The following is a 25,588-nucleotide window of genomic DNA, read 5'->3' on the forward strand; positions in this document are numbered from 1 at the left end:
TTAATATAACTTTCAATGCCCTATTTTTAAAAGTTATACATTAATTTTAATGTTTTAAATTTTAATTGGTGCATTATAATTATACATAACAGTGGGAATCCTTATGCCATTTTTGTAAATACACGTAATATAATTTGACCAACATCATTCCCTAGTACCTTCCCAATCTGTTTGCTCTATTCTATTACTACCTTCTATTATTAAAGTTATCCCTTTTTTTGGCTGGGCGGAGAGGTACTGGGGATTAAACCCGGGACCACACCCCAGCTCATTTTGTATTTTTTGAGACAGTTTTACTAAGCTGCTGAGGCTGGCCTTGAACTTGAAATCCTCCTGCCTTGGCCTCCCAAGCCACTGAGATTAATGTTATTTTAATTGGTGTGATATATAATTGTGTGTGAGATATATATACACACATACACGTGATTCACATATATGTACATATATAACATATATAGAGCATAATTTGTAGATTTCATTCCTGTATTCAGGCCCTTCCCTCCTCCCTCCCTCTACTCTATTGGTCTTCTATATACTTTTTCTTCTATATACTTTTTTTTTTTTTTTTTTTTGGTACTGGGGTTTGACTCAGGGGCACTCGACCACTGAGCCACATCCCCAGTCCTATTTTTATTTTATTTAGAGACAGGGTCTCACTGAGTTGCTTAACACCTCACTTTTGCTGAGGCTGGCTTGGAACCTGCGATCCTCCTGTCTTAGCTTCTCGAGCTGCCGATATTACAGGAGTGTACCACTGTGCCTGGCATACATTCATTTTTTAATGAACATGTAATCAAAGATCTTATTTACTTTATTAATAAGAGAACAAGTAAGATATAAAAATTAATTCAAAGGACAATCTGAGGGACAGATAGCATAAATACAATTAGGAATGAGGAAATGAATTTGCTAATTGATGAAAACAAATATTTAATGTTATCTAGGACAATGGAATCATCATTTCTACAGTGTTGAAATCCAGTGTACCATTACAGACAAATTTAATTTTCTATGAATACAAACCTAAAAGCAGGATTTTAGTTCTAATAACCACTTCCATTTTATGTTATATAATCAGAGGACAGAATGAGTACTTTCTTTCTAAGTTAACAATGTTTCTATATTGCCATATAACAAAACCATTATTATCTCTAGAACTTAAATACTACATTCCAGTAAAAAGTTATTTCTCATGTATCTAATGAAGCATTTGCCTGTAAACTCATTTTGAGAAATACACTGAAGCATATGGGTAACAAACAGGTTCTAGTCCCATGAGATATTTTAATGACATAATTAAATCATTATGGTACCAAGATAAGGATAGCTAAATGGAATAGATCAAAAAGCTCACATTTTAGGACCGAGAAATAACATTTATATTCAGGCATGGTGGCAAACACCTGTAATCCCAGTGACTCGGAGCTGAGGCAGGAGGATTGCAAGATGAAAGTCAGCCTAAGCAACTTAGCGAGGCCCTAAGCAATTCTGTGAGACCTTGTCTCTAAATAAAATATAAGAAGGATTAGGGATGTGGCTCAATGGTTAAGTGCCCAAGTGCAATCCCAGTTACCACAAAAAAAAAAAAAAAAGAAGAAGAAGAAAAGAAAGAAAGAAAAAGAATTACAATTATTACTATTATCCCTCTTGTGCCCAACCATAGCTATTTGTCTATAGAACACCTTCTAGACCCAGCCTACTCCAAACCCAAGTATTTTAAAGAAAAGTCTGCCTATCAACAGAATCTTACACAGAGCCTAAAAGTTAATTCTCCAATGAAGGGAAGAGCCTAAGAGAAATAATTATTTCAAAATTACAAAGGAGATGCAGGACAGCTTGTCAACTAGGTCTTTCAATCATAAACCATGTTTAAGGATTATCAGATTTTCAGGACAACCAACTGCCTGAGACAGGTCAAAGACAAAACAAAGAAACTACCCTGATGAAAACAGAGGTAATTTTTAAAAGGGCGGGGGGGGGGGGGGGGCAGGGGAAACAGTGGCAGCTAAGGAAGCCCCAGAAAAAGTCAACTGAAAATTCACATAGTAAAAGAGAAGTCATTAAAACTTAATACCTAGCACATGTTCTTTGTTGGATTAGCAGTTTACTGAAAGTGATTTGATTCTCCTTTTCTTTGAATATATTTCTACAACTAAGAATATTTACACATATAGTACTGTAGATGCTACTTAATGGTTTTTTACAGTCTAAGCATACTTTTTAGCACTGACTTCACTGCTTTAATATGTTGTTCCACCTAGAAAATTTGCTATTTTGAAGCCAAAGCCCTATATTTCTTTCTTCTCTATTTTTTTTTTTTACTCCATCTGCTGTTATTTTTATTTATTTACTTTTATGTGGTGCTAAGGACCAAACCCATGTCTCATATGTGCTAGGTGAGCATTCTACCACTGAGCTACAAAACCCCATCCCCAGAGTCCTATCTTTCTTTATACCCTTTCCCGTATATTCCTGTTCCCAAACACCCTTTTAGATATTTTAGTACACAAGAGTATTGTGGTGCTTAGTAAATTTTAATTTCATTTTATTTTTCTGCCTCTTATTTTAACAGTAATTCATACTTAGACAGCAGGTTAAAAAACAAAAAACCTACTAATAAGAGTTGAATAGCTAAGTTTTATCACTTTTCAGAACAAAACTTATTAATGTTTAAGTAGGTAATATTTATTACAAAATCAAACAAAGTAAGTAAATTTTAAGTACCATTATTATTTTACTGTGATTATTCTATTTTAAATAATTAAAGGTATAAAGGTTTCATTTCTGAGATAGGTACTACATGATGGGTAGGTTAATACAAAAGTCTGCTTACCTGAATAGCTTCTACTTTAGCTGTCCATTCTCGAGCCTTTTGTAAGGCTTCTTTCAGGGACAACACATTGGGTAGAAAGGCTGGAATGTTCTTAGCTTCATTCACAATGCTTTCTAAACTTGCCACACTGTGCCTAGGTCTAAAAGAACAATAAAAATAGGGTGAGATGCATGAGGAAAAGTTCAAATGATACCAACATTTGAACAGTTCTTTATAATGTATAGACAATGTTGATATACATGATTTCATTTAATTCCTACCACAATTCTATAAAGGAGGCAAATCAGTTATCTTTATTTTCACTGTATACATAAGAAAACTTTAACTCAAAGAAGATAAATTGTTTTCTCCAAAGTCATTTAATGTAATAAATGACACACCTGAAGTACTGATTCAGAATGAGTTTCAGCACCAAGCTCCTTTTACTACCCAGCACTGGACTGCCTCTACTCTAGCTCTCTATAATACCTGAAATGGTCAAAGATGCATATTTATTAGCAGTGCAGAAGCAACAGACTAGAAATCTATTAATGTTAACCATGTAAATTTAATTTACTACATTCATTAATAACTAGTTAAACAAGATGAATAAAACATAGACCTTATTCTCAATTAATCAGAATACAAGAGAAGAATTATACTAAGAATAAAATTACTATGGACTCACAACTGTAGGAAGTTGTAATTACTTCTGCCCAGAAGAATTAAGAGCTTTGACCAGGCCTTAAAGAAGTATGATTTTATCAAATGAAAGGTTAAAGAAACAAAACCAGGAGAACAAAGGTATGGACAACCATTTAAAAAGAGGTTGAGGTAGTGGCTATGAAGCTGGCCTCATGAAGATAGAACTGTTTACAGATGTGCCTAAGATGGCTGAGAGCTATAGGCAATTCTGCAGTGGAGAATTCAGAAGAGTCCTTTTGGCTCTAGTGTGTCCTAAACTAAAAAGGCCTGTTGATTACCTGTCATCATTCCACATCTATTTCTTTTTGATTACAGAAAATATGGGGTGTCAATAAGATACAGAGGGAGCACATTCCTCAGGAAAAATCACTCATGTGATGAGAAAGACTGAGAATGTACCCACAGACCCCAACAATAAGCAATTTGCCTGTGGTAATATCACAGTGTGGGGAAATATAGTTCAGAACAAAACTGAATCAGATTATCCCTTGCTCTGAGTGATTTTTTTTTTTTTAGTCAAATAAACTGACCTAGCCTCTGTGTTTGCTCTCCTGCCAGCTATGACCCTATTTGATCAAGAGAGACCCTGAAAGTATCACAGATTCAGAACCATGATTATCTGTTTACATTTTCAACTGTAAATAAAGTTTTTTTGTGTGTGGAAAACAAAGAAGCTGGTAGTTCAGTTTCAGATGGGGGCAATGTGGTGGATGCAAGGAGGCAGGTGGAGTGAGGGGATTTGGCAAGAAAAAAAGATGCAAGCAGATTAGAAATTTTGAGAGCCATGAATTTCACTATGTAAAGTAACAGACAGCTTCAAAGTCAGAGTGGTTTCATCATTCATGAAACTTTTTAATCTTGTGGTGAGAATTATTCATAAGGAGTTATGATGCACTGTGATACCTGCAATGATGAAGAAAAGTGAAGGTGCTACCAAAATACACAGTAGAAGGACCTAATTGACTTAACAAGTGAAAGAAGCCTCGCTGACATTTAAGCTTTCTCATCCTTTCTGAATAGAAGCAAATCAGAAAAGGTGGGGAAAGCACAGGGCAGGAGTGGTAAGAAGCACACCACAGAATTCAAATATAACAGTGCTCCACAGAAGAAAAAACTAAACACACACAAAGATCTTGAGAAAGAAAGAACATGATATGTTTGAGGAACTGGGGTGGGAAGGTTACTATATTTGGAACATGGAATATGAGGAAGAATGACAAAAGATGAGGCAACATATGTAATTAAGCAAGGAGATAGATAACAAATGGCCTTATAAACTAGGTGGAGGAATTTGGACTGCATCCTGAGGGCCTTGGGAAAATAGGGAAAGGCTCTAAACAAGGAAATGAAAAAGGGACACCATTAGCACAACACTAGTGACAGTGTGGAGAACAGATCAGAGAGGGTTAGACCACTGGCAGAACCTGATGCTAATGACCTAAACTACTATGACAGCAGTCCAAGGGGAAGGAAAGGAAAAAAAAAAAAAAACAACCTACAAGCAGCCCAAGCAAAATGATTCTCTTCAAAACAGCAGACAAGATATATTCAAAGGGACTGGGGTTGTGGCCTAGCGGTAGAGCTCTCGCCTCGCATGTGTGAGACCCTGGGTTCAATCCTCAGCACCACATAAAAATAAATAAACAAAATAAAGATATATAAAAAAAAAAGTTTAAATAAAACATGAAAAAAAAAAAAGCCAGTCTCAGCAACTTAGACCCTGTCTCTAAATCAAATATTTTAAAAAGCTGGGGATGTGGCTCAGTTATTTAGCACCCCTGAGTGCAATCCCTGTACAAAAAAAAAAAAAAAAAATCCACCTAGAATAATTCTACACCTAATGAAGAAAAAATATATTTCATATGATTGACTCTCAGGGTAAGGAATAAAAAAGGTAGCTACTAAAGTACTTGCTTGTTCAAATTTGTGCAAGATGTTTAATTCACAGAATAAAGAAACAAAAAAGAGGGCTGGTATGAGGATTTAATCCAATTTGGATACAGGGAATTTGAGGTAACTGCCAGGGACATCTACTGGAATTATCTAAAAAGCAGAGGTTATCTATGAAAGACATTTATATTATGGATGAGAATTTAAGAGTTATTCACTATAAAGATGGTAAATAGAGCCAATGAAATTTCCAAGGAGATTACAGAGTGAAAAAAGAAAAAGATCTAGTTTAGAATCTTGAGGAAAGCCATTATTTGAAAGACAGAGAGAAGGCCAAAGGCAAAGAATACAAATACTAAGAATGATAAGGACTTAATAACCAATGCTGTGAGATCAAGAATATTAAGGATATGTTTCAGAAAGATAATTCTAACAGAAGATGGAAAAGATTCTACCTCCAACTATCTCCACTAACCTGTTTCTTCATTAATTTTATTTTCTTCATGACACTTATTATCTGAAATTAACCTATTTATCCCCCCTCTCTCTCTTCACTAGAATGTTAATTCTATGACAGAAGAGAGACCTTATGTATCTTATTCACTACTGTCTCCACAGAACTTAGAAATAGTGCAGATACATGGTCTGTACTCTATAATATTTACTGAACAGCAAAGATAAAGGGAAAATATAAAAGGACTATAATTAGGTCAGTGACATTGGAGTTAAAAAAAAGAGAGATGAGATATTTTGTTTGCAAAAACATCAGAACTTGGTGACTAATTAAATACAGGAGATTGGGAAAAGAAAATTTTCAAATATTACTCCCAATAAAACTTATTTTAGTAGACTACTATCAGTTGCATCAGGTATACCAAATCATAGTTTTATATTCCAAAATCACTTAGCTTTACCCAATTAATATGCTTCCATCTAGTTCAGAATAAAGCTATGAATAAACTTTAACACATTCTGCATGGCACCTGAAGAGCAAAGAATCCAGCAACCATTGGAGACTCCTCTTAAGTAAGTAGAGCTGTGTTAATTAAGTCACCTAAAGAGTTTCCTACAAATGCTTCCAAAGTAAGTGGCTGACAAAGTAGTTAAGTGCATAGATACTTTGGGAGGATTGCAAGAGGCTTTAAATTTCAGCTATGTCACTTAATAACCATGTATCCTCATAATAGAAAATTATGTAGATATTAATCAGCTGCTAGAGAAATGCTTTCACCAAAAAATTCCATGATTAATTACTAGCCAAATTAACTGAAATACAGTCAAATATGATGACCCCTTTACTTAAATCTCATAAAGTCCAATGGGTACCAATGCTATGCAACTCTAACCTGATTCCTATCTCTTATTACTTTCCTGCAAAAGTCTTCCACTCTAGTATCATTTATTTTCTGTCATCTGAACATAGTCCTTAAACTTTGCTTACATCATTTCTCATATTTCCCCCTACCTTACTTCAATCCTACTCATTCTTCAAGATTCTCCCCAAATTCTTACTTTTCTCATAAGCTTTTAAACTCACCATCCAAGCTAAGATCTCTCCTTGTTCCTATAAGATTTTTCCATACCTCTCGATTAATAAAAAGATATTTCAATGAGCTTTATAACTATTATTTCCTAATTATATCATTAATTGTGGCTCTTAACAAAACACTACTTTGTATCATTTAAAGGTACCATACAAAGTATTCAACACAATAGTTTGCATATGTGAAACAGTCTACCTACTTACAGCACCATTTGATAACTCAGTGACTGGTAAAGGAGACACAAAACATTTAAATAAACATATAATGAAACAGGCCCTTATGTTTCTCCTTCCCCTTCTTCCTTCTATCTTGGTTATTAAAGAGGCAGCAGTAACCAAAATATGTGTTCACCTTGCCTGTAGGCAGACCTTAGCCTTTTCTTCCCATCGTTCAGAGACAGTGAGAAGCTCCTGTAGTTCAGCCATGGCTTTCTCCACGGCATGGTGGGGTGCTAACCCTACTCCAGAGTCAATCAGTTTCTTCATGACATCCAAAGTGACTTGTTGTGGATCTGAGAGGGTCAGTCTTACTTCATCCAGCCACCGAGCCTGCTGTAGCTCTTGCTTAAGTTGAGGCAATTCAGGTAGCTCCACATAGAGACTAGAACCCATGTCTATCAACATCTGAAGTTTGGAAGAGTCTGGCGTTTCATCCATCATGGCCTCCTGAGCACGTTCGTGAAATTCTTCTACATCATCCAGCAAATTCTGAATAGGTGAAAAAAATAAAAATGAAAAGAAAATTTTGATTGAGGCTATAGCTCAGTTGGAGAACACTTCCCTAGAATGTACAAGGCCCTGAGTTCCATCCCTACAATGTGCAAAAAAAAAAAGCAAATTAAAGATACAAAATAAGCATGGAATAGAACAGAGTTCAGGTAAGCTATCAATTCTAGACTCTCTTATAAATCTCACCATCATAGCATCAAATATTCAGATATAATAGTTAAAAGCATTATGCTTCTCAGTAATTCTATCCATAATCTTATTTTTAAAATACAATTGATTCGTTTAATAAATATTTAAGACTACTAACTTAGATGTAGCCACTGCTCTAGGCACACAGTACTAAAGACATAAAAAAGTCCTTGTCTTCAGGAAACCATATACTCTAATATATGTGGACAGACAATAAACATGAAAAAAAAAAGTTTGTTAATATTAGTATTCTGAAAATAAAATAAGGCAACACAAAACACAGAATGACCAGAGGAGCAGGAGGCACATTTATTAGCAATGGTAGTCACAGAAGACAGTGAACCAAATCTAAAACAAGGGAGTGGGAGTGGGAACTATATGCAGATTCTAGTAGAAAAATAGTTCAGGCAGGACAAATATTATTACAAAAGCTTTTAAAAAGGAATAAGCTTGATGTCCTGTTACAAGTGGATGAGAGAGATGTAAAGAATAAGCAGAGCTCCGTTTACATAATGTTTTATGGATTATGAGTTTGGATTTCATTCTAATGGCTTTGGGAAACCACTGAATGATTTTAACCACAAGTGAGTTCTATGATTTGAGTTATATTTTAGATAAACACTCCGGCTACCAAACAAATAATAAACTGCCAAGAACAAAAGCAGAAGAGAAAGCAGCTAGGAGGCTATTGCGGTAATATAAGACACAGATGCAACTGCCACAGAGCAATTTCAAGCAATGATGATACTAGAGCAATTTTAATCAGAGATCATGTTAAAAACATGGTTCACTGTGGGATATATTTTGGAGGTAAATGCAGCACTTATTTAGAGATTGGACATGGAGTATAGGAATATAAAGGAATCAAGGATTTTGATTCATTTGACTAATTAAAAGGTTTTTCAGCTATCTATTAGTCTGCCAAGAAATGTAGAGTATGCATCTGAATATACAAAATCAATAGAAAAGAAATACAGTGAAAGCTGGAGATCTGGGAATCAACCAGTTGCAGGTAACATTTAATGACACTCGACAAAACAAGAAGATATCAGGAGAGGTTACACCTAAAGAAATGGCTGATGAGGCCCTAAGCAACTCAGTGACATCCTGTCTCTAAATAAAATACCAAATGCACTGGGGATGTAGCTTAGTGGTTAAGCACCCTGGAGTTCAATCACTGGTACCAAAAAGAAAAAAATGACTGAGACTCCTAATACACTCCAACACTTACTAGTGAAAAAAAAAAACAACAAAGAGAAGTAAAAGAAGGAATGTGTGGTATCACAATTGATTACAGAAAAAAGCCATTGAAAAAAGAAAGTAGCTAACTACCAAAATGAAAATGTTCTTATGAAATGCAGTAAGATCATAAATTATACTAGATTTTACAAGTTGATAGCCTTCTTAAGAGCTATTTTAAACATTCTAGCCACTTCCAAAACACAAAAATTATCAAAATATTACAAAACATACAAACTAACATGCTTTTGAGATTTTACATATTCATTAAATCATTGGAACCTGAATAATTTCAGAGCTCTGTATTTTTAAAAGCTCATGTGTATTAGAAACTTCCTGATATACTCAGATTTTAAAACCAATTTACTGTGTTTCAGTTACCTTTATTTAAATAAAGTCTCAGCCAGGTGCAGTGGTGCATGTTTGTAATACCAGCAACTTGGGAGACTGAAGCAAGAGGACTGCAAGTTCAAAGCAAGCCTCAGCAACTTAGCAAGGCTCTAAGCAACTTAGAAAGACCCTGTCTCAAAACAGAAATAAAAAGGGCCAGGGATGTGGCTCAGTGGTTAAGCACCCAAGGGTTCACTCCTTGATACCAAAAATAAATAAATTACATAAATAAATGTATAGAAGCTCTGACCCAAATTTAATATTAAAATATTTTTTTAGTTTACTTAGTTCCAGAATGTTAAAAGGTATGAAGGCCAAGAATAAAACTAAGAAACTGCCTACTAAATAACCTTAAATAACAGTATATATAAAAGAAAAGAAGCCAACAGAACAAAAAAACAGACATACAATTTTGTTAAACCAAAACAGCTGTCCATATTACAATGGATATTACTCAAGAAAAGAATTTTACACTTCACCTTTACTTGTCGAGCTTGGCTGATGACACATGGAAGACTAAATAGTTGTTGGACAAAGGCTTTCAATTCTTCTACTGTCAGTTTGGTCCTAGTCCTCCCACCATCTGAGCTTTGCCTGTTGTGAAATAATATTGAGCCATAAGTAAGAATAACTCAGTCTTTCTGATATAAAATAGGGCTCTTATTCTATTCAGAATTCAAACCTAAGCAAATCTTAGAATCCTGGTGTTAGAATCCATTATAAAGGTAATCACTTCAAAATAAAATTTTAAACTCTTCAGTTAATGATTCTAAGATTCAACACTCCAAGTCACATTTCTTCCAATCTGTAAGTGCTAAATATCTCCAACATTTTATTAGGTTTATTAATAAAACTAAATCCTGTATGTTAAAATGTTTACAATCTGAAACAAGGGCCTTTAACCTGCCTTAGAATAACAAATCACCTAAAATTATTTCAAAATCTTGTGTGTACATGCACTTTTCTAAAAAGTTCCCTAAGCTTTTATAGATTCCCCAAGGGATTCAATGATCATTTAGTGACAAGATAAGATCTACTGGGCAATGTCTCTTAAGACACAGGCACAGTAGTACATTCCTGTATTCCCAGCAACTTGGAAGGCCAAGGAAGGAGGATCACAAGTTTGAGGTCAGCCTTAACAACTGAGGCCCTAAGCAATGTAGCAAAACCCTATCTCAAAATCAAAATTAAAAAAAGTCTGGGGATGTAGTTCAGTGTGGTAAACACTCTTGGGTTCAATTCCCAGTACCAAAAAAAAAAAAAAAAAAAAAGTCTCAAAGATTCTCTGATAAATTGGTAGGTTTAAAAAAAACAAAACAAAACTTCACAAAGTAATTTAGAACTCAATGTGAAGTATTATAGACAAAAGCTATTCAGATATAAGGAATATGTTGGAATGACTATGAAATAATACCACAGAAAAGTTAATGCATATGAATTGCATTAAATCAGGCATAACCCTTCTATGCTCCTTAACCAACCACAGCCTCTTCCACATCCATCAAGGTTACTCTTTGCTGCCACTTGCCTTTAGCTTGTAGTATCATTTATTTATTTACAAATATTTACTGTGCACCTGCTATATGCTGTATTTGTAAGCACAAGAAATATAGCAATGAAAATCAAAATCTTTGACATTCTGGTGGAGAGAGGAAAGAATGGAGGAGATAGATATGTATGGTGGCATAGTCTATAATCCCAGCAACTCAGAAGGCTGAGGCAGGAAAATGACAAGTTCAAAGCTAGACCAACAACTTAGCAAGGCTCAAAACAACTTAACAAGATCCTGTCTCAAAAAATAAAAAAGAGCTGGGGGTGCTGAGGTTGTGGCTCAGTGGTAGGGTGCTTTGTAGCATGTGTGAGGCACTGGGTTCAATTCTCAGCACCGCTTATAAATAAGTAAATAAAATAAAGGTCCATGAACAAATGGGGATGTGCCTCTGGGTTCAATTCCTAGTGCTCACCACCACCACCCCCCACCCACCTAGAAAGAGAGAGAATGGAAGAAATGACATTAAATAAGTAAATTGGTGTATCAAAAGGTGACAGAGTTAGAATAAAAACAAAGTAGGAGAGGATAGGGTTGCAATTTCATAAAGGACTATGAGAAAACGCCTGTCCCAGAAAGTGATTTCTTCATTTTTGAAGTACTGGGGATTGAACCCAGGGACACTTAACCACTGAGCCACATCCCTAGCTATTTTTTGTGTTGTATTTAGAACAGGGTCTCACTGAGTTGCTTAGGGCCCTGCCAACTTGCTGAGGCTGGCTTTGAACTCACAATCCTTTTGCTTCAGCCTCCCAAGCCACTGGGATTACAGGTGTATGCCACCATACCTGGCCTAAAAGTGATAGTTTTAAAAGACCTAAAAGAAGTACAACAACAGCACCTGGATATGGCGGAAAGAGAACTCTGAGTGAAGAGAAGTGAGAATGCAAGAGCATGCCTGGTATGTATGAAGAACACCAAGAATGCTCTAGAGTGGAACAAAAAAGGAGAGTTTTTGAGGGAAAAAATGAGAAATAATATATATCACCCCTTTAGTAAAGTGCAATAGTTCTAATAAAAAGTAGATTATGAAGTTACTCAAGCTCAAAATACTTTATTCAGATCCTGTGTTATTAAATATTCCTGATCTTTGTTGTTAAGAAATTTGAATTTGGGACCTGAATGAATGAATCAATTAGCTACTATCAATTTAAGGTGGATGGTCTTGAACTAAGTATGTTCTTTTCTTCTTTGGTAAGTGATATTTTTCTTTTCTGGGTTTTCCCTCCACATAAGAAAACAATACTACTGCTTTCCATTTATCCACAGGCATTTGCTTCATCTACCTTTTTTTTTTTAATATTTATTTTTTAGTTTTAGGTGGACACAATATCTTTATTTTTGTTTTTACGTGATGTTGAGAATTGAACCCAGTGCCTCACGCATGCTAGGTAAGCACGCTACCACTTGAGTCACATCCCCAGCCCCTCATCTACCTTTTTGAAAAAGTAAACTTTCATATTTTCGTAAGCTTGTGGACTTGTGGACCATGTTTCACAAATCTCATTTGAAAAGTCATTAAACATGTCTAAGAAGGGAGAGAATGCTAGGTCATAAACTGCACATGCTGTTAATTCCCTCAGATACAAATGAATATAAAATAAATTTAGTGGGTCTTCAAAAATTATTTTCCTGGCTACAGGTAGGTCTTTGTCCCATACTATATAACTTCAGTGCTGATTTCCAGCATTGAACCCAGCAGGTCTGTCTGCTGTCTTCCTGATACAGCTATTTACAACTAACTTATACTATTACAGTTTTAAAAGTTTCTGACAATTTGAGGGAGGGAGAAAAGGAACAGCAGAAGACCTGGGCACTACTGGGAAAGACATGGCCATAAGAGGTCAGTGATAACATAGGATTTCATAGGCCAGTTAAAACTTTGGCTTTTAATCTGAGGGAAACAGGAAACCACTGGAAAAATCAAACTCTTTTTAGGTTTACCTATGTTTTTGTTTTTTGCTCAGAAGCAGCTGAGCCACAGAAGCGCAAGTCTCAGCTTCTTTTACAGCATCCCTGAGTTTTCGAAAGAGATCATTCTCTGGGTATTTTCTATCCTCAGCATCCTCCAGCATTACTCGCAATTCAATCAAATCTGTAAAAATAAATAAAAAGCCATATGCTATGATCACAGACAAAACCATTCTAAAATCCTCACTAATCTCACTCAAGTGAGTCATCAACTTAATAGTAGAAATGTAACTGCAGCTATGAAAATCTCTCCAATGTAATAAAAACTTCTGATCAGGTGCCCATTCCAAATGCCTATAGATGACTTCTCTCAGATAAGGTTACTTCATTTTTAAAAAAGCCTTCGGTGTTGATCCACTGGTTAGCAAAGGCTCGACTAAATATATATCTACTCCAAGTTATCTGTTCCATTTTGTCAGTTTTTTCATTTAAATGAATATTCTCAAGTACAAAATTAAGCCTATATTCAACTAACCCATTAGTCTCAAAACAAAAACATCCTTAAAACTTTTGCCTCTTTAAAAGTGACAGTGATTTCAGTATATTATGCAAAAGAAGGAAACTTAACCTTTTTTGTGGCTGAAATTAGCAGATAATGCTTCTGTAACTCGACTGACCCAAGTGTCATAGGACTGTGCCCTGACTTTTACACCATAAAGAAGAGAAGGGAGGTCTTCTAGTGGGTAGCGATATCTACAAAAAAACAAGAAAGAAACAGACATACACAAACACACACAAATAAAAACTTCAAAATCCAACAACTTGAAAACAAATTAAATTTTAAGTACAATCAGCTTAAGAAAAGTACAATGGCCAAGGGAATGGAATCTTGGTTCACATTAAGCAAAAACTGAACCAGGTGTGGTAATGCAGGCCTATAATCCCAGTTATTAGGAGACTGAGACAAGAGTATCGAAAGTTCAAGGCCAGCCTGGACAATAAAGGGAGACCTGGGTTTCAAAGAAGAGAGAGGGAGACAATAAAAAAAAGCCCACAGCTTTAATGCAGAGAAAAACAAGGAACATATGGAATTAACTAGTAAAAAAAACACTAATTTTAGCTGCCACTTTTAGAGCCAACTTTAAAAGAATGAACCTCAAGTAGGAAAGTGAATACAGAAGTTGTTAACAGCAGGGCACTGCGGCACACGCCTTTAATTCCAGCAGCTTGGGAGGCTGAGGCAGAGGATCATGAGTTTAAGGCCAGCCTCAGCAACCTAGTAGCCCTAAGCAACTTAGCGAAACTCTGTCTCTAAATAAAATACAAAAAGGGTGGTGTAAGGTTGTCAGGTCAGTGGTAAAGCGCCCCTGAGTTCAATTCCTGGTACCAAAAAAATAAAAAATAAAAAATTACGAGCAGTTTAGGGTCAGGGAAGGGAATAATTAAGAACAACATTAAGATTTGTTGTTGTTTAAAAGGTAATATAAGTTTTACAAATTCCTTTTGGATACCTAAGACATTTCTTCTGCATGGGGCAGGGACACAAATCGGTTGGATGGTAGAGACATACAAGCCGCTCAGGATTACAGGAGCACGTGAGAGCAGAAAGAAAACATGTAGTTCTGCATGCTGAACACTGTCGCTCATCGTCAGGAACAAGTTCAAACACTTCTTCTTCTGACATCAAAACACCCTGAAATATAATTTATGTCACTAGATCAAGTCTTTCTAGTCTTTAAAGCAAAGAACTTAAATTGTGTTTTTCTACAGATAAATCTCCAATTTAAAGCATAAATATGTCATACCATATACAATGGTATGACATCAAAATGCTTCCTAAAACATGGCTACTTTTTTTTAACGGTACTGGAGATGACTAGATCTTTAAAACTGTGCAAAACTTAAACTTTGCTGTTGAATAATATATGTTTGAGTGATAAAACTATACAAACATGCAAGGAAATAATTACTACAAAAGTCAAGATAGTTTTTTGAGGAGGCAAGGGAAATTTTAATTGGGAGGTTAAGAAATGTAAGGTTGTCAGGTCAAGAAATATAAGTTTGTCAGTTTTTGGGGTAGCTGACTTTTCTTTCTTGACCTGAGTGATGATGAAAAGAAGTTTTACCACATAATTCATGAAGATACACACAGAACACAGGTTTTATGGGGTTTTGTCTTCTCTTTAAAATAATAAAAAGATTAACCTTTTTTTAAATTACTGCTCCAGTAACTTGAACCAAATAAATTAGTAACCTGAAAATAACAGTGATGTGTACAAACATATGCAGGACAAAGAAGTATAAAATTACCAAATTATAAAAATCAAAATACTTCAACAAGATGTCAACAGAAAAAAGTTAAATCAAATAGAAAGTAACAGCATATGAAGTGTATTATACAAACACTTGCATTTATTACACAAGAGTTCCCTTTATGGTTTCTGCTTATTTGAGAAAAGCACTTGTAAACCCAATTTTGCTATAAGAGCAATTTTTATTTTCATTTAAACAAGACTGAAACCTGATAATTTGGCAACTAATAAGATTTCTGGCTGCTTCAAAAAATTCTACGCCATTTGGCAAAGTGTATACACAAAGTGTATACTCCAAGGACTACTAATCCTAAAAGATACCCTAAATGCCAAATTCTTTTTTGGATAATGCTATAGATTATGTCCCTAACACTTTAGAGATAAACTGTTAGCACAAGGATATTAAGGGACCAGATAAGTTATGTAGTAAAGAACCCCATGTATCTTCCTAACCCCCATTTCTCCAAATTTTCTAACAAACAATTTTTTCTTGAAATATATTCTAACATACTCCAAAACTTACACATTCCTGAGAATGTTTTGAAAAATCATAAATTATCAGGAACAAAAAGAGAGAAGAAGCAAGACAGAGATACTAATTAAAAGGCTACTATGAATAATCCAGATGAGAAATTTATGGAATTGAACCAGGATGGCATAGCAATAAGAAAAAAGAGGGGTGAGGAGAGTGATAAGAGACACTGTCAAAGCAACACCAACCAAAAAAACCTTAAATAAGAGAGGGCTGGGGTCATGGCTCAGTGGTAGAGTGCTTGCCTAGCATGTGTGAGGTACTGGGTTCGATTCTCAGCACCACATATAAATAAATAAAATGAAGGTCCATCAACAACTAAAAAAGTATTTAAAAAAAACAAAAAGTTATCTCTTAAAGACGATGAAATGGACGAGTCAAATCTATACCAACTTTTTTATATCATGATCCTGGCACTTAGTGCACAATTAAGAAAAGAAAATAGTTTGTAAAAGGGTGCAAGCAGTGGAGATATAGTATTTTCAGGTGAGAAAAGTGAGATGACAACTATATGCAACAATAAGTATATGGGCCAAGCATGGCAGAGCACATCCATAAACTCAGCAACTCAGGAAGCTGAGGAAGAAGGATTGCAAGTCTGAGGCAAGCCTGGGCAACGTAAACTTAGCCAGACTCCGTATCAAAAAATAAAGTAAAATAAAAAGGGCTGGGGATATAAACCAGTGATAAAGCACCCTTGGGTCCAATCCCCAGTAATTATCATGTAGGAAGAGACTACAAATGATGGGTACATGGTCTCTTTTTCTTTTTTTCTGGTGTGGTACTAGGGACTGAACCCAAGAGTGCTCTACCACTGAGCTACATTCCTAGCACTTTTTATTTTTTATTTTGAGACAGGGTCTTCCGAGACTCCAGTCCCAAAGCCTGCAGTTTCAGCACACCCGCGACTCCATCTTGGAAAACCTTTCTCGCCATCTTTTGGTGGGCATGGCTACCAGCGCAGATCTGCGACTGAACAGGTGATGTATTGTTGATATTGGCAACTGTCAACATTGTCCTTCCCCACAGAGGAGGGATCTTGGAACTATACAAGAGCACTACAAATCTATAGGGTAAAAACAATAACACACCAGTCCCACAGAGCAGGAAAGAAACTTGAGCAATATGAAAAGATAAGTACCACAAACAATTCAAGACAACACATCATTAGAAGAATTAACAGAAACAGCAGAAAAAATGACAGAGAAAGACTTCAGGATTTACATGATTCAGATGTTTTGGAATCTCAAAGAAAACATTAGACAACAAATACAGACAGTGAAAGATCACTTTGACAATGAGCTACATAAACAAATCCAAGAAGGAAGCAAAAGATCACCTCTATAGGAAGATAGTGGTTATAAAAAAAATCCTTGAAATGAAAGAAATAATAAAACAATTAAAAACACAAATGAGAGCATCACCAGCAGACTAGACAACTTAGAAGACAGGACATCATACATCAAAGACAAAGTATATCATTTTGAAAAGAACGTAGACAGCAGAGCGAAAATGATAAGAAACCATGAGCAGAACATCCAAGAAATATGGGATAGCATAAAAAGACCAAATTTAAGAGTTATTGGGATAGAGGAGGACATAGAGATCCAAACCAAAGGAATGAGCAATCTGTTCAATGATATAATATCAGAAAACTTTTCAGACATAAAGAATGAAACAGAAACCCAAATCCAAGAAGCCTACAGGATGCCGAATGTGCAAAATCAAAACAGATCCACACCAAGACACATTATAATGAAAATGCCCAACATATAGAATAAGGACAGAATTTTAAAAGCCACAAGAGAAAGGAATCAGATTACATATAGGGGTAAACCAATTAGGACAACGGCAGATTTTTCAACACAGACCCTGAAAGCTAGAAGATCCTGGAACAACATATTTCAAACTCTGAAAGATAATGGGTTCCAACTAAGAATCTTGTATCCAGCAAAACTAAGCTTCAGATTTGAAGATGAAATAAAAACCTTCCACAATAAACAAAAGTTAAAAATTTACAGCTAGAAAACTGGCACTACAAAATATCCTTGGCAAAATATTTCATGAAGAGGAAATGAAAAACAACAATGAAAACCAGCAGAGGGAGGTAGTACACCGAAAGAAAAACTAATCAAAGAGGAAAACCATGTCAAGTTAAATAACAAAAATAAACAAATATGGCTGGAAATACAAACCATGTCTCAATAGTAACCCTAAATGTTAATGGCTTAAACTCACCAATCAAAAAACATAGGCTAGCAGACTGGATTTAAAAAAGATCCAACAATATGCTGCTTACAGGAGACTTATTTGATAGGAAAAAACATACACAGACTGAAGGTGAAAGGTTGGGAAAAATCATACCACTCACATGGACTGCAGAAGCAAGTAGGGGTCTCCATACTCATCAAATAAAGTAGACTTCAAGTCAAAGTTAATCAAAAGGGATAAACATGGACATTACATACTGCTCAAGGGAACCATACACCAATAAGACATAACAATCATAAATATATATGCCCCAAACAATGGTGCAGCTATGTTCACTAAACAAACTCTTCTCAAGTTCAAGAATCAAATTGAGGGGGAGGGTGGAGGATGGGAAAGGCAGCGGAGCACAACAGACACTAGTATGGCAATATGTAAATCAATGGATGTGTAACTGATGTGATTCTGCAATCTGTGTATGGGGTGAAGGTGGGAGTTCATAACCCACTTGAATCAAAGTGTGGAATATGATATGTCAAGAAATTTGTAATGTTTTGAACAACCCACAATAAAAAATTAAAAAAAAAAAAAAGAATCAAATTGACCACAACACAATAATCTTGGGTGACTTTAACATACCTATCTCACTACTGGACAGATCTTCCAAACAAAAGTTGAATAAAGAAACTACAGAGCTCAATAACACAATTAATAACTTAGACTTAACTGACATATATAGAATATATCAACCAGCATCAAGCGGATACACTTTCTTCTCAGCAGCACATGGATCCTTCTCAAAAATCGACCATATACTATGCCACAGGGCAACTCTTAGCAAATACAAAGGAGTAGAGATACTACCATGCATTTTATCAGATCATAATGGAATGAAATTAGAAATCAATGACAAAATAAAGAATAAAAAATTCTGCATCACATGGAGACTGAACAATATGCTACTGAATGAACAATGGGATACAGAAGACATAAGGGAGGAGATTAAAAAAATTCTTAGAGGTAAATGAGAACACAGACATAACATATGAAATCTCTGGGACACTATGAAAGCAGTAGTAAGGAAAATTCACTGCATGGAGTTCATTCCTTAAAAGAAGAAAAAGTCAACAAATAAATGACCTCACACTACATATCAAAGCCCTAGAAAAAAAAAGAATAAATCAACAGCAAAAGCAGGAGGAGGCAAGAAATAATTAAAATCAAGAGCTGAAATCAATGAAATTAAAACAAAAGAAACAATTGGAAAAAATAGACAAAACATAAATAAAATTGAGATAGGGTCTTCCTAAATTAATAATATTGACTTTGAATCTCTGATTCTTCTGCCTTAGTCTCCCAAGTGGCTGGGATTACAAACATGCAACACTGCACCTAGCTTATGTTGCCTCTTTCAAAGTAACAATTCCTGTGTTTTCATAAAATAGGAGGAAACATTACAAGTTAAAAACTAAAACCTCAAGTTAATACTTTAAAGAGAGTTAAAATCCTAATGGACAAAGGTGGGCAAAGTGGGTCACGCCTATAATTCTGTTGACTCAAGAGGTTGCAGCAGGAGGATCACAAATTCAAGGCCAACCTCAGCAACTTATCGAGATCCTGTCTCAAAATAAAAAATAAAAAACAGGTTGGGGATGTAGCTCAGTGGTTAAGTGCCTCTGGATTCAATGCTCAGTGCCAAAACAAAAACAAAAACAAATCCTAATGGATGACAATTCCTTGAAAAGTAAGTAGCAAAAAAGGGGAAACAAAAGATCAAAGGTTGAACCCTGCAAACACTAGCAGCTGAAGAGATAAGAAAAGAGATAATTTGAGGAAAATGATAGGCAAGGTGATCAAAGAGTCTGGAGAAAAGAGTAGAGCAAATGTTAGGAAAAACATGTATCTCAAGATAATACATAATGCAATGAAATGGCAGAAGTACCTGGAGCAAAGCTTAAGAGGAAGGTAAATTTAAAGGAAAAGAGTCTATAGAGAAATTTGATGAAAGTGTCACAAATAATATGATAGAGGATCAGGAAATGTGGTATGTATTCAATTTATCATAAAAAATAAAAAATAACGCACCATCAAAACTCAGGTTAGCTGGGCACAGCAGTGCCATGCCTATAATCCCAGAGACTTGGAAGGCTGAAACAGGAGGAACCCAAGTTTGAGGCCATGCTCAGCACCTTAGGCCCTAGGCAACTTCGTGAAACCCTGTCCCAAAATAAAAAATAAAAAGAGCTAGGGACATAGCTCAGTGGCAAAGGATCGCTGGGTTCAATCTCTAGTACCCAAACAAACACACACAAAAACAAAAAACCTCAGGTTAAATGTGAAATGTGAGAAGATGAGTCTCAACCCAATACCCAATATATTTAAATTTCAAAATTAAGACTCTCATAAAAAGAAAAGGAATTCATATTTTTTTAAAGAAGTACAATAAAATCAAATTTTAAGAACAAAGTTATAAAGTGGGAATATTTTAAAGTAGGAATATTAATTACCAAGCAAACTGTCATACATCTTCAAAAAAGTAAAGTTTTGTAAAAATCAACTTGTATATTGTGTTTTTCTTATTTCTATCATAGGTAATTCAAACAACTAGAAAAAAGAAATCTAGCCATTTAGTTCTCTAAGCTAACGTAAATTCTTAAAATAATGAGCTTTGAATATTTTGTGGTAATATTTTTACTATGTCAGCTTTATATTTTGATTCATTGATATTTTCCCATATATGCCTATTAAAAAAAGTGAAACTATCAGTTTTATTTTTCAGATCCAAATTACTATATCATTTTCCCTTAGCTTAAACCTATACTCAATCCTCTCAAGATCCTTCAAATCTTACAATATATATTATTCATCATTTGAAATAAATTTGGATATACAAACTTCTTAATTTTTTGATTAAACAAACTTCCCCAATTGAAGTGTTACTTTCAAAAAAACTTGATTTCATTCAAAGGAAAACAAGTTTCTATTGTTAAGCATCTCAGGTATGTCAAAAAATAAAATGTCTGTACAACATACCAGTTTGTTTGTTTTTGTTTTCGTTTTGGCTATCAAATATCTATCCTTCTAAAAAAAGGAGATCTCAAATTAGTATCCTACACTAAGTGAACTTGAAAGAATAAGTGATGTATACAAGGAAATAAACTTTGATCCATACCTTGCTCCACATAAGCAACTAAACTGAAATAAGTCAAATTCCTTAATATGAAAGCTAAAACTATAAAACTTCTAGAAAACATTGGAGAAAATCTTTGTGACTTTGGGTTAGGCAAAGATTGGGGTTTTGGGGGTTGGTTTTTTAGATACAACCAAATGTCCAACCCATAAAAGAAAAACAAAGGTAAACTTCATAAAAATGAACAATGCCTCTTCTTCAAAAAGATACTATTAAGAAAATAAAAGGTCAAGGAGTAGAGATAATACCATGCATCTTATCTGATCATAATGGAATGAAACTGAAAATCAACGATAAAAGAAGGAAGGAAAAAGCATACATCACTTGGAGAATGAACAATAGGTTACTGAATGATCAATGGGTTATAGAAGACATCAAGGAGGAAATTAAAAAATTCTTAGAGATTAATGAAAACACAGACACAACATATCGGAATCTATGGGACACATTGAAAGCAGTTCTAAGAGGAAAATTCATTGCTTGGAGTTCATTCCTTGAAAAAAGAAAAAACCAACAAATGAATGATCTCATACTTCATCTCAAAATTCTTGAAAAAGAAGAGCAAAACAACAGCAAAAGAAGTAGAAGGCAAGAAATAATTAAAATCAGAGCTGAAATTAATGAAATCGAAACAAAAGAAACAATTGAAAAAATTGACAAAACTAAAAGTTGGTTCTTTGAAAAAATAAACAAAATCGACAGACCCTTAGCCATGCTAGCGAAGAGAAGAAGAGAGAGAACTCAAATTACTAGCATACGGGATGAAAAAGGCAATATCACAACAGACACTTCAGAAATACAGAAGATAATCAAAAACTATTTTGAATCTTTATACTCCAATAAATTAGAAGATAGTGAAGGCATAGATAAATTTCTTAAGTCATATGATCTGCCCAGATTGAGTCAGGAGGATATAGACAACCTAAACAGACCAATATCAATTGAGGAAATAGAAGAAACCATAAAAAGACTACCAACTAAGAAAAGCCCAGGACCGGATGGGTATACAGCAGAATTTTACAAAACCTTTAAAGAAGAACTAATACCAATACTTTTCAAGCTACTTCATGAAATAGAAAAAGAGGGAGAACTTCCAAATTCATTCTACGAGGCCAACATCACCCTGATACCTAAACCAGACAAAGACACTTCAAAGAAAGAAAACTACAGACCAATATCTCTAATGAACCTAGATGCAAAAATCCTCAATAAAATTCTGGCGAATCGGATACAAAAACATATCAAAAAAATTGTGCACCATGATCAGGTAGGATTCATCCCTGGGATGCAAGGCTGGTTCAATATACGGAAATCAATAAATGTTATTCACCACATCAATAGACTTAAAAATAAGAACCATATGATCATCTCGATAGATGCGGAAAAAGCATTCAACAAAGTACAGCATACCTTTATGTTCAAAACTCTAGAAAAACTAGGGATAACAGGAACATACCTCAATATTGTAAAAGCAATCTATGCTAAGCCTCAGGCTAGCATCATTCTGAATGGAGAAAAACTGAAGGCAATCCCTCTAAAATCTGGAACAAGACAGGGATGCCCTCTCTCTCCACTTCTGTTCAACATAGTTCTCGAAACACTGGCCAGAGCAATTAGACAGACGAAAGAAATTAAAGGCATAAAAATAGGAAAAGAAGAACTTAAATTATCACTATTTGCAGATGATATGATTCTATACCTAGCAGACCCAAAAGGCTCTACAAAGAAACTATTAGAGCTAATAAATGAAATCAGCAAAGTGGCAGGATATAAAATCAACACGCATAAATCAAAGGCATTCCTGTATATCAGCGACAAATCCTCTGAAATGGAAGTGAGGACAACCACTCCATTCACAATATCTTCAAAAAAAATAAAATACTTGGGAATCAACCTAACAAAAGAGGTGAAAGACTTATACAATGAAAACTACAGAACCCTAAAGAGAGAAATAGAAGAAGATCTTAGAAGATGGAAAAATATACCCTGTTCATGGATAGGCAGAACTAACATCATCAAAATGGCGATATTACCAAAAGTTCTCTATAGGTTTAATGCAATGCCAATCAAAATCCCAACGGCATTTCTTGTAGAAATAGAGAAAGCAATCATGAAATTCATATGGAAAAATAAAAGACCCAGAATAGCAAAAACAATGCTAAGCAGGAAGTGTGAATCAGGCGGTATAGCGATACCAGACTTCAAACTATACTACAGAGCAATAGTAACAAAAACAGCATGGTACTGGTACCAAAACAGGCAGGTGGACCAATGGTACAGAATAGAGGACACAGAAACCAATCCACAAAACTACAACTATCTTATATTTGATAAAGGGCTAAAAGCATGCAATGGAGGAAGGATAGCATCTTCAACAAATGGTGCTGGGAAAACTGGAAATCCATATGCAATAAAATGAAACTGAATCCCTTTCTCTCGCCATGCACAAAAGTGAATTCAAAATGGATCAAGGAGCTTGATATCAAATCAGAGACACGCCGTCTGATAGAAGAAAAAGTTGGCTACGATCTACATTCAGTGGGGTCGGGCTCCAAATTCCTCAATAGGACACCCATAGCACAAAAGTTAATAACTAGAATCAACAAATGGGACTTACTCAAACTAAAAAGTTTTTTCTCAGCAAAAGATACAATAAGAGAGGTAAATAGGAAGCCTACACCCTGGGAACAAATCTTTACTCCTCACACTTCGGATAGAGCCCTAATATCCAGAGTATACAAAGAACTCAAAAAATTAGACAATAAGAGAACAAACAACCCAATCAATAAATGGGCCAAGGACCTGAACAGACACTTCTCAGAGGAGGACATACAGTCAATCAACAAGTACATGAAAAAATGCTCAACATCTCTAGCTGTCAGAGAAATGCAAATCAAAACCACCCTAAGATACCATCTCACTCCAGTAAGATTGGCAGCCATTATGAAGTCAAACAACAACAAGTGCTGGCGAGGATGTGGGGAAAAGGGTACACTTATACATTGCTGGTGGGACTGGAGATTGGTGCAGCCAATTTGGAAAGCAGTATGGAGATTTCTTGGAAAGCTGGGAATGGAGCCACCATTTGACCCAGCTATTCCCCTTCTCGGTCTATTCCCTAAAGACCTAAAAAGAGCATGCTACAGGGACACTGCTACATCGATGTTCATAGCAGCACAATTCACAATAGCAAGACTGTGGAACCAACCTAGATGCCCTTCAATAGACGAATGGATAAAAAAAATGTAGCATTTATACACAATGGAGTATTACTCTGCATTAAAAAATGACAAAATCATAGAATTTGCAGGGAAATGGATGGCATTAGAGCAGATTATGCTAAGTGAAGCTAGCCAATCCCTAAAAAACAAATGCCAAATGTCTTCTTTGATATAAGGAGAGTAACTAAGATCAGAGTAGGGACGAAGAGCAGGAGAAGAAGATTAACATTTAACAGGGATGAGAGGTGGGAGGGAAAGGGAGGGAGAAGGGAAATTGCATGGAAATGGAAGGAGACCCTCAGGGTTATACAGTGGAGAGGGTAGAGAGAGAGGAGGGGAGGGGAGGGGAGAGGGGGGAGGGGGGTGGGGGGGGGGGAGGGGGGAGGGGGGAGGAGGGGAAAGGCAGCGGAGCACAACAGACACTAGTATGGCAATATGTAAATCAATGGATGTGTAACTGATGTGATTCTGCAATCTGTGTATGGGGTGAAGGTGGGAGTTCATAACCCACTTGAATCAAAGTGTGGAATATGATATGTCAAGAAATTTGTAATGTTTTGAACAACCAACAATAAAAAATTAAAAAAAAAAAAAGAAAGAAAATAAAAGGTCAAAGTACAGACCAAAGGAAAATGTTTTCAAATCACATATCTGACATAGAATGTGTATCTGGAATATATAAAGAACTCTGAAAAATTCAATAATAAAACACCCTAATTATAAATTCAGCAAAAGATACATACATGCAAATAAGTATACTTAAAAATGATAAACATCGTTATACATTAGGGAAATGAAAATTAAAATCACAATGAAATACCACTACAAACCTATCAAAATGTCTAAAGTTAAAAAAACTAACCATACCAAGTATCAGTGAGGATGTAAGGCAAGTGGAACTCTCATACACTGTTGGTGGAAATGTAAAATAGTACTATCACTTTATGGTTTGGCAGTTTTTTGGAAAAAAAAAAATTAAAACATACACATACTACGTGACTCAACCATTCCACTCTTACTATTTGTCCAAGAGAAATGAAAGCATATATCTATACAAAATCTTGCACCCAAATGTCTAGAGCAGTTTAAAACATTAACAGCCAAAATCTGGAAACAATCCAAATGGATATTCACAAGTGAATGAATAACCTTCGTGGTACATCCACTC

At 35.3% G+C, this 25,588-nt stretch overlaps 1 protein-coding gene across 1 annotated transcript in view; it reads right to left on the minus strand.

Moving 5' to 3' along the window:
- Kdm5a (lysine demethylase 5A) overlaps window positions 1-25,588 on the minus strand; it is a 97,151-nt gene that overhangs the window by 26,150 nt on the left and 45,413 nt on the right. The window contains exons 15-20 of the mRNA XM_046459905.2: window positions 14,469-14,650; window positions 13,586-13,710; window positions 12,991-13,141; window positions 9,977-10,091; window positions 7,303-7,658; window positions 2,834-2,972 (exon numbers count right to left, since the gene is read on the minus strand). Coding sequence (XP_046315861.1) covers window positions 2,834-2,972; window positions 7,303-7,658; window positions 9,977-10,091; window positions 12,991-13,141; window positions 13,586-13,710; window positions 14,469-14,650 — 1,068 coding nt within the window. The remainder of the gene's footprint in view (window positions 1-2,833; window positions 2,973-7,302; window positions 7,659-9,976; window positions 10,092-12,990; window positions 13,142-13,585; window positions 13,711-14,468; window positions 14,651-25,588) is intronic.

The sequence above is a fragment of the Marmota monax genome, unplaced genomic scaffold (genome assembly GCF_021218885.2).
Source record: "Marmota monax isolate L192 unplaced genomic scaffold, Marmota_monax_Labrador192_F-V1.1 WCK01_AAM20220418_F8-fsc00163, whole genome shotgun sequence".
Taxonomy (NCBI): Eukaryota; Metazoa; Chordata; class Mammalia; order Rodentia; family Sciuridae; genus Marmota; species Marmota monax.